An 11,121-nucleotide genomic window follows, 5' to 3' on the forward strand; every position below is an offset into this window, starting at 1 on the left:
CCTCACATGTTCTTGTTATTTTTATTCCAAGAATAAAATTTGCCTCACCAAGATCTTTCATATCAAAATGGCTTCTAAGAACATTTTTAGCTTCATCAATAACATTCATGTTAGAGTCAAAGATCAACAAATCACCAACATATAGGCAAATAATCACATGTGAATTATTCCAAGACTTATGATATATGCACTTATCACACTCATTTGTCTTAAAACCATTTTCAATCATGCAGGAATCAAACTTTTCATGTCATTGCTTTGGTTCCTGTTTCAAGCCATATAGGGATTTAGTAAGTTTACATACTTTGCTTTCTTGACCTGCTTCAACAAAACACTCGGGTTGGTCCATATAAATTTCTTCATTTAGGTCTTCATTTAGAAAAGCAGTTTTTACATCCATTTGATGAATTTGCAAATAAAAAATTGCAGCCATAGCAACTAAAAGTCTAATGGATGTAATTCTTGTTACCGGAGAATAAGTATCAAAAAATTCTAGGCCTTCTAGTTGTTTAAAACCTTTTGCAACTAGCCTAGCTTTGTATTTATCAATAGATCCATCCGGTTTCAATTTTTTCCGTAAGACCCATTTACAACCAATTGTTTTACAACCCAGTGGTAAATCAACTAACTTCCAAGTTTTATTAGAAATTAGAGATTCCATTTCATCATTTACAGCCTCTTTCCAAAAAATAGAATCATGTGAAGATAATGTTTCTTTCAAAGTTAGAGGGTCATTTTCAACATTAAACACATAAAAATCAGGACCAAAATCTTTTTCTACTCTAGCTCTTTTACTTCTTCATAACTCAAAATCAACAACTTCTTTATTTTTCAAAGTTGAAGTAGAAGAACTAGGTAGTGACAAAATATTTTGTTCAATCCTTTGACCCCCACTATCTTTAGTATCAAAAGGAAATTTATTTTCATGAAAAATAGCATCACCAGATTCTATTACAATATTATCTTCTAGATTAAAAAATCTATAGGCTGTACTATTTGAAGCATAACCAAAAAAAGCACGAGTAGTAACTTTCTTACCCAACTTTGTAATCTTGGGATCCATTCGCCTCACAAAGGCTAGACAACCCCTCTTAGATATCCCAAACTTGGCTTGTAACCTTTCCACAATTCAAAAGGTGTTAATTTAGACTTTTTATGGGGCACACGATTAACACATAACAAACAGTTAAAATAGCTTCACCCCAAAAATTTAAAGGTGCATGTGACTCAATAAGCATGACATTAGTCAATTCAACCAAAGTTCTATTTTTCCTTTCTGCTACTCCATTAGACGAAGGAGAGTAAGGAGGAGTAGTTTTATGAATTATTCCCAATGATCTAACAAAAGAATTAAACTCATTTGATTCATATTCACGGCCTCTATCACTTCTAATTCTTTTTATTTTTCTTCCATACTGATTTTCAACCTCATTGAGATAAGTTTTGAAATTTTCAAAAGCGTCACTTTTATTTTTCATCAAGTAAACATATGTAAACTTAGAAAAATCATCAATGAAAGTGATAAAATATCTATTACCTCCACGAGTTAGTATTCCACCAAGTTCACAAATATCAGTATGAACTAATTCTAACAAATCAATTTTTCTTTCAACTTGAAAATGAGGTCTTTTAGTGATCTTGGCTTTACTACAAGCCTCACATTTCTCACAGTTCTTTTTAACCATTGGGATTAATCCTAAACTACTCATGATTCCAACATAATGATCATTAATATGACACAAACGAGCATGCCAAAAATTAGTAGAAGAAAACATATAAACAAAAGTAGAAGTTTTATTCATTTCAACATTCAACTTAAACATCCCATCACATGCATACCCCTTCCCCACAAAAATACCTTTCTTCACTATTACATATTGATCAGATTCAATAATTTGTTTAAAGCCTGCTTTATTAAGAAGAAAACTAGACATCAAATTTTTTCTCATAGAAGGAGTATAAAGTACATCTTTCAATGTTAATATCCTTCCAGAAGTAAAACACAATTCAACATCTCCCTTTCCAAGCACTTGAGTAGTGTGAGTATCACCAAGCATGATGGTTTTTGGCTCCTCAAAATGAGTATATTTTTTAAACCAGTCTTTGTCATAACAGACATGACGGTTTGCACCAGAATCAGCCCACCATCCATCAACATTCTCAACCATGTTTATGTCGGTAATCACCGCCACAAAAGGTTCTTCGGTAACGTTTGCCTGAGGGTTAGGACCACGTTTTCGGAATTTGCAAAATCGAGCGATATGCCCACTCTTGCCACAAACAAAGCATGGTCCCTTTTCTTGAACTTGTTGAGTTTGTGCTTGGTGATTTTCACCATTATTTTTCTTGGGAGGTCTACCATTATTTTTCTTGAATTTTTTTCTTCTTAGGCTTTAAAGAAGTATTTTTGTGAGTTTCAGGAGTAGCATTATTCGAAGTAATTAAATTTACCTTCGATGCGATGTTGTTCTCTTCTGTTTGTAAAAGTGCATCTTGACCTCTTGCTTCTTCTTCCATGCGGATTTTCATTATCAAGTTTTCAAGAGAGTTTTCCTTTTGTTTGTGGCGCATAGTTTTTTGAAATTCCTTCCAAGAAGGTGGAAGTTTATCCACTATGCCACAAACAATAAGGTTATCTCCAATTTTAACCTCTTCGGACCTAAACTCTCCAACAATCATGATGAAGTCTTGAGCTTGATCTACCACTGATTTGTTGTCCACCATTTGGAAACGAAAAAATCTACTAGCTGCATATTTTTTCGCTCCAGCCTCTTCGGTATCATACTTACTCTGCAATGCCTTCCAAATTTTCTTTGCACTAGAGTAAGTTCTATCATAATAATCATAAAAATTATCAGATAGACAATTAAGAAGATAATACCGACACTTATAGGAATCACCATCGTACTTTTCCACTTTCTCTAGATGAGAAATAGTTTCATCATCATTCATAGTGGTGATGTCTTCTTTATTTGGATTCTTCTCCGTTAATACATAAGAAACATTGAAAAGACTTAAGTAGAAAAGTACTTTACCCTTCCATCTTTTGAAATGGTTACCATTGAACCGAAATGGCTTGTTAAGATCTCCCATCTTGACATCCGCGGTTTTTTCAATTGTAGCCATGTTGAATCTCCTTAAAATTGTTAGTGAAAAAACTTACAAGATAATAAATTTGCAAGATTACAATTGAAAATAAAATGAAGAAAGTAATCTCTTCAGGCTGAGGCGCGGATATCTCGCTCTCTTTAAGGAGATTCAAGCCCACTGCAGCAAATGTTTTCACCGGTCCAGCAGTAGTCCTCTTTGACTTGTCCCCTCCAGGATACAACAGCCTTCACAAAGTATAACTCAACAACTCTGGACAAGAGTTGAGTCCAAAGCTCCACAAAAAAAGAACACCTTCCTTCAACTAATAAGAACTCTCTTTTAGACTAACTCTTTCACTCTTTGTTTTCTCTTGTGTTTTGTGTATCTCTAAAACCAAATGAAGACTACCACTATTTATACTACAAGAAGTCTTCCTAGCAATGAATAGGAAGATAATGGAGGTAGTAAATAGTGAAGATAATGGCCTTAGGAGTTACATAGGTTATAATGGGAGTTACATAGGTTACATAAGTTACAATGGGAGTTACATATGTTACATATGTTACAAAGGGAGTTACATATGTTACATAGGTTACAAAGGGAGTAATGGAGGAATTAAGAATGAAATACATTGATGGATAACCAATACTAATGGATGATGTAGAAGTCATCCATACCAATGTTCATTCTTATAACTCCAAAATAAAGCAATTTAATATTGTTAAATATCAATATTAAAATGCTAATAACCTAACAATATATTCGTAAGTGAAATATACAAACAAACCCCCCTACCCACCCACCCACCCATAGAAAGCAAAACTATAGCTGTGAAGCGAAATTAGCGAAACTATCTATAAAAGTTTATTATGTCTATTATGTTTACTATTTATAAAATTCTCAATAATTAATAAAAAAAAATTAATTCCCTGTTTAAAAAGGAAAAGGAAAAACTTACCTATATAAGGTCTTACCAACAGATAATTAAACAACTAAATTAATAGTCAAAATCCTTAATTAACAAATGAGTAAATTTTCTGATGTAGAATCTTAGGTCCCTAATCTATTACATGTTATTTCTTTTAATTTGTAGTAATAGAAATGCTACCACCTCAAAATAAGGGGAAAACATATCAGCCAAATTTATTTTATATATATATATATATATATATATATGTGTGTGTTAAACTTTTAATGTTGTACAATCCTACTCAATATATATATATTCAAATTATATTTCATTGACAAGTGGGTAAATGAATTATAAAAGTGACAGCCTATCCCACATGATTATATTTCATCTAATTCCAACTTGGGTTGCCAGTAGATCCCTAATAAAAATGAAAATAAATTATGGGCAAAAATCATATTGTATATATTAATTTAGTATCTTAAATGCATTATTTAAGTGATATTCTAGTAAACTAACCAAGGATTATATATGTTCCTTTAATATATAACACATTTTTTTAAAAGTATAGCAGCACATTAGCATCAACAAGAGAGGCCTCAAATAGCTTAACAACTTGTTTGGATGGTTGTTATATTGTCGACATTTCATCATATTATATTATATTGTATTTATTTGGTGAATACAAATTACAATTAATATCATATTAACAATTTAAAAATGATAAGTCAATATAAAAAGTAGAGTACGATAGAGAGGATAGAGTCGTAATAAATGATTGATTCCGAAAGACAATCAGTTCAAGTAACGCACACATAGCAAAATAGTTTGTAAAAGAATATAAAAAGATAAAGAAGTCATAACAAAGTATACATAAATCATTGCATAACATTCATGCAAAAAGAAACAATAACCAAAAAAATAATGTGATACGTAAAGCATAAATAATATTCTCTTTTTTAAAAAAAAAAATGATCCATTTTCTTTTTAGTCTGTTTAAATAAGAATGTCATTTTTATTTTTTTAGTAATATTTTAATTTCAACTTTTCACGTGACATGTGTAAGGTTATAAGATTAAAAGATAATTTTATATATTTGATATAACTTTAACTTAGAATCAAAAGATTAAAATATTTTTTTATTTTTTTAAGTTTGTGCCAAGTTAAACTAGACCACTCTTTTAAAACGCAGAAAATAACAAAAAACTAAAAGGACAAAATAGGCATTGCACAAAATTCAAGAGAAAGAATGTTTCTAGTCAAAAGTAAAAAGGCAGAATTCAATTTTAAACTTTAAAAAATTAAAAAATATGAAGAAAAAAAAAGAGAGGGAAAATACAAAAGTACCCCTCAATCTATGTCTTAAATTCAGATACACACTTATACTATATGAAAGTACTATTATTTTTTGAATTTATTTTATAAATAACTTTTCTTTTCCTTTTCGACCTATGTGACACTAATTTTTAAAAAAAAATCAATATGCACGAGGCCCCAAAAGATAGTGTCACATAGATCGAAAATGGTAAAAGATTATTTATAAAATAAATTAGGGGAATAATAAGACTTTCATATAATATAAATGTATCTTTTAAAATTTCGGAAATAAGTTAATGGATATTTATGCATTTTTTAAAAAAAAACTAATTTTCACTTATTTAAGTTTTGGAATATACTTTAGCATATTTTTTTGGTTAAAAACTTGTTTCTAAACTCACATAAACACTCATATATTATAAGTGAGCCCAAAAAGAAACAAAAAACAAGAATGAACAAACAATATTCAAACATGAAAAGACAAGGCCATATTTTAACATTCAAATGGAAATTACCTGTATTTGCATATGGTCTAAGTTGATCCTGTCCCCATTATCAAGCAGAAAGATAAACTTTGAAGAACCCCATTTCCATTTATAGAAAAAAGAAAGGTAAAAAGATTTCAACTTTGGGATTTTCAAGAATGTAAATCTTGATTCTGCTGATAAAGTTTTGTTCTTTGATAAGTTTTAAGTCAACCCCATTTATTGAATTGATATGTTGAATCTTAATTTGTAGTGGAATTTGATAAATCAAGATTTTTTATTTTTCAGAAGGTAAAGACTCAATTTTGGATTTTTCAAGAATCTGATGAGTATAGCCAAGGGTTGAAGTAGTTGTAAATCTTGATTCTTTGGAGAAGGATTTGTTCTTTGGTAAGTTTAAGATAAACCCCATTAGCTGAATTGATTTGGTGAGGTCAGTTTTTGATGTTTTGATTGTTGTTGTTCGATTTCTGTTACTATGTATTGTTGCTTGTACTTGTGTTACTTCTTTTTTTTGACTGTTGAGCCGAGGGTCTGAGGAGCATAGAGTGTAAGCAGAATTTTGGTAGTTTCAAGATAACCCCATAAGCTTAATTGATATGCTGAGGTCATTTTTTGATATCTTGATTGTTGTCCTTCGATTTCTATTACTATCTGTTGTTACTTGTACTTCTATTACTTCTTTTTTCGACTGCTGATCTGAGAGTCTGCAGGATTTGGTAACTTCAAGATAACCTCATTAGCTGAATTGATTTGCTGAGGTCAATTTTTGATGTCTTGATTGTTGTTGTTCGATTTCTATTACTATCTGTTGTTGCTTGTACTTCTTTTTCTCGACTGTTGAGCCAAGGGTCTGAGGAGCCTATAGAGAGTACGCAGAATTTTGGTAATTTCAAGATAACACAATTAGCTGAAATGATATCCTGAGGTCAATTTTGAAGTCTTCATTCTTGTAGTTCGAGTTCTGGTAGTCTCTGTTGTTGTTTGTACTTCTATTACTTATTTTTCTCGATTGTTGAGCTGAGGATCTGAGGAGCATAAAGTGTAGCAGAATTTGGTAATTCCGAGATAACCCCTTTAGCTGAGTTGATTTGTTGTGCTCAATTTAAAGTCTTTGATTCTTGTACTTTCTTTACTTATTTTTCTGGACTGTTGAGCCTAGGGTCTATCGGAAATAGGCTCTCCACCTCTGTTGTAGGGGTAAATTCTGCTAAACTCTATGCTTCTTAGTCCCCACTTTGTGCGATTACACTGGATATGTCGTTTTAATTTAGAAGAGGAATTTGACACACCGAGATTTTTTGATTTTTGTCTTTTCAGAAGATGGTTTTCAGAAGAATTCTTGTTTTGATGATGGGATGTCTGGGATGTGCTGATCAGACAACAGAACAAAATGCTAATAATAATATGGAATCCAAGTCATCAGTTGTAGATGAATCTGCTATTACTACTCTTAGAGTCAGACTTAGTGATGGGAGGTACCTGGCTTATAGAGAAAGAGGAGTACCCAAGAACAAGTCAAAATACAGCATCATTCTTGTTCATGGATTTGGCAGCTCCAAAGAAATGAACTTTATGGCTTCTGATGTAAACACAAATAACTCTCTCTCTATATATGTCTCTTTGAATCTTTTTTTTGTTTTTGACTGTGGTATTCGGATGAGCTTTCACACACCTCAACTAGTTCCATGGGATTAGGTAACTCTGTTCACCAAGATTAGAATAAATTGAAAGAATCACCTAGTGTTTTTGTCTCTGTTGGGAATTGAACTTGAGACCGACCCCGTGACTCTCAACCACTTCATTGGCCACTAGTACACCCTTGGAAGCCTATCTCTTTGAAACTTGAAATCACTTTTTTTTTAAAAAAAAAGGTTAGTTAAGGATCAAAGTGATTTAGTGCTGACAATTGGGTGAATAATATGAAAAAATAAGCTCAGTGGGGTGATAGGACACTGGGGTTATAGGACACTTATATAGTTTAAGTTTGTAGCTGAGAGTTTTCCCTAGTTTGAGTGTGTTTGTTTGTATGCCGTATCCCAAGAAATGATTCAAAATGTTGGTTGATGCAAAGGGTGTCACCACGTCAGTAATGCAATGATCCCATGAGTGCTCCGAAGTTTAGCATTCTTGGACGAGAGTAGTAATAGGATGGGTAAGATGCTAAGAGGTCCTTGTTTTGCATCCTTCACTGACCTCAATTAGTTTGAGATTGAACTGTAGTTAATTGATTCCCTACCCCCTCGAAACAAGGTTGACTGGCTTGATTATTGCTTTAAGTCAATTTACTGACATCGAAAGGCCAAACAAATAATCCAAACGAGAAAATCATAACTTCAAAAATCATCATTACAATAAACTCATTGAAGCCACGTGGCCGACCCCCTAAATTTTTCTTATAGATCCGCAATCACGTTAAAGTTTCTGGTGTTGTTTAGCATTTGTAATTCCTTCTTTTGGTTAGGATTTCTTGCAGGAAATCATTTTCCGGTCTGTTTTCAATCGAAGAAATGACATTATTGAATCTGCATAATACCATTGAGAATGTTCTAATAGTACTTTAGATCTCAGGAACTCCTGGATGGAATGGAGATATACCTCCTGATATACGACAGAGCTGGATACGGAGAGAGTGATCCAAATCCAAAACGATCCGTTAAAAGTGAAGCATCTGATATCGAAGAGTTAGCTGATCAGTTGCAATTAGGATCTAAGTATTATGTTATTGGCGTGTCGTTGGGATGTTACCCTGCTTGGAGCTGCATCAAACGCATTCCTCAAAAGTATAACAAAACTCGCTTCACATGAATTATAGATTTCTAGCTTTTGTTGTCAATTGACAAACATGCTGCTGCAGGCTTGGAGGAGTGGCTCTAATAGTCCCGTTTATAAATTACAAGTGGCGCTCGCTACCTGATGATCTCACGAAGGATGATTACAGGAAACAACTCTGCCGGCTTATGCTTTTGCTCACATGTTATACCCCGGGGCTATTACATTGGTGGTTCACTCAAAAAATGTTCCCATCAGCTACTGTTCTTGAAGGAAATCCTAAATTTTTTTGTGACAAAGACTTGGCCGTCTTGAAGAATACAGACGGATATCAATTGTTCACTCAGGTAAACTTCATCAGCTATGACCAAACAAAGAAAAGGAAATAATGTACTCACACAACCAGCTTTCTTAACGGAAATTTGGTTAGTTATACTTGTTTAAGTTGACTCGGTAGTGATACGAGCAGTTAAGCCTTCCTTGGCCAGTCCCGTGAGCTTTACTGATTTTGATTTCATACTAGTGTGTAGTAGTATAAGGACTATTCTGATTTCTGGTTTGTGACACATTTTATGTCTATTGACAGGACGGGATAAGGAAACGAAGGGTATTTGACTCCCTTCGTCGTGACTTTATTGTGGCGTTTAGCAAGTGGGATTTTGATCCACTGGAGCTAAGTAACCCGTATCCACAAAACGAAAGCTCTGTTCACATATGGCAAGGTTACGAGGACAAGGTTGTGCCCGTTCACTTACAAAGACACGTCTCGCAAACGCTCCCTTGGATTCGGTATCATGAAGTTCCTGATGGTGGGCATTTGCTTGTGTATGATACTGCTGTGTGTGAAGCTGTCTTGAAATCACTTTTGCTTGGAGAAGATCCTCCATTGTACAGGCCTAAATTAGGTGTTTGAGTCTAAGTTGCGCGGACTCTTCACTTTCATTGCCGCACTCGTGTTGGACTCTCAAAAAACACACTACTTTTGGAGAATCCGACTCGCACCGATTGACATATTTGAAGAGTCCAAACAACATAGGTTTGAGTATTAGTTCATTCATTGTACCCAAAGATGACCGTTGTAAGTTACTCCATCTGTATCAATTTGTTTGTATTACTTTCTTTATAGTCTGTATAAAACGTAGTCTCTTTCCTTTTTGGGCGATTCGGTAATTTCAATTTTTTTACATGGCATATGTAAGGTGACATGATTAAAGGGTATTTTGATACAATTCAACCAAGGGTGGACATGGTATAGTAGACACCGAGTACCGTACGAAACCGAATTTTTTGACAATGCAATGACATGATATTTGGTATGTATGTCTCAAAAAGTTTGGTATTCAGTACGGTATTTGATATTTATGAAAAAAATATTGAAATACCAAATACCATTCCGAAATGTATAGTTACACATAATATTCATGTATATGTAGCTATATAATACTAGCAAATATACTAAATAATAACTAATTATTTAGATGTTGAAATTTTGACCACTCTATCTTATCTTGAATGTGCTGTTCGAGTGTTTGATTAATAAGAGAATTGTTTGTACTTCGAATACTTTTACATGTGTAAAGTATTAGTATTACATAATTTGAGACATTTCTTGAAAAGCCAAAGTCATTATTCTTTATTTTATATATATATATATATATATATATATATATATATATATAAAAGTTGAAGTTGACTACACTATGGTAACCGACTTACAGTACATGCAAACTATCGAAATTTAACTTCAACATACCAATCACACTAAATTAATTTGGTATGATAATGGTATAACACTTATAAAATCGAAATTATCGAACTTAACTCTTCAACATCATATCATGCTCATTCCTACATTTAATATATCTTTAATCTAAAATTATAAAATTTATCATTTTTTTCACATTATTAATTCTATATATTAACTCTACATTTAATATATCTTCAACATACCATTTTTTTTAATATGAATGATTTTGGGGGCTATTATAACCTATTTATCAACAGAAGAAATTAAAATCATCCTAATTAAGGATACAATGTAAATAATTTCATTTATATATATATATATATAAACAAAATTATCAGCATGAATGATACCAATAGAATATATGATACTGATTTAGTGTCAGTTAAACGAAATTAGTTGAAGATATATAATTTAATTATTAGTGGATATGAATGTTAATAGGTGTATATTTGTAATTATTTTACTTTTATGGGGTAATCGCTTAATTTCCCTTAAAATCATCCTATTTGTGCCAATCACCCTATTTGGATTAGTCTAATTTTAGACCCAAGGAAAATTTCATATATGACAAACTGAATTTATGAAATAACATTATATGTGTATAGTTTACATAATTATATTCTATGAGTATAGTTTAATTTGTTATTTGACTTTTAATTTGTATAAAATGTTTTTTTTTTAAAAAAAATTGTACTAATTTTACTTTTCCATTAAATAGTAACAGTTGCCCTAAATACGATAACAAACATTTACATAATCCCATGATTTAAGCTACACATTCAAAATTACATATTTTCTCA

General features: G+C 32.2%; 1 protein-coding gene across 2 annotated transcripts; it reads left to right on the forward strand.

Annotated features, from left to right (window-relative positions):
* Nucleotides 1–5,704: 5,704 nt before the first annotated feature.
* Nucleotides 5,705–9,812, forward strand: LOC101246272 (uncharacterized). Of its 2 annotated transcripts, XM_004228406.5 has the most exons (6): nucleotides 5,705–5,928; nucleotides 6,091–6,192; nucleotides 7,123–7,389; nucleotides 8,374–8,585; nucleotides 8,660–8,921; nucleotides 9,161–9,812. In XM_004228406.5, the coding sequence occupies exons 3-6, from the start codon at nucleotides 7,126–7,128 to the stop codon at nucleotides 9,485–9,487; spliced, it is 1,065 nt and encodes a 354-aa protein (XP_004228454.1). In that variant the 5' UTR covers nucleotides 5,705–5,928; nucleotides 6,091–6,192; nucleotides 7,123–7,125; the 3' UTR covers nucleotides 9,488–9,812. The 2 variants fall into 2 exon arrangements, with proteins under 2 accessions (XP_004228454.1, XP_019069621.1); XM_019214076.3 differs by lacking the exons at nucleotides 5,705–5,928; nucleotides 6,091–6,192 and adding an exon at nucleotides 6,499–7,002.
* The last annotated feature ends 1,309 nt before the right edge of the window (nucleotides 9,813–11,121 follow it).

The sequence above is a fragment of the Solanum lycopersicum genome, chromosome 1 (assembly GCF_036512215.1).
Source record: "Solanum lycopersicum chromosome 1, SLM_r2.1".
Taxonomy (NCBI): Eukaryota; Viridiplantae; Streptophyta; class Magnoliopsida; order Solanales; family Solanaceae; genus Solanum; species Solanum lycopersicum.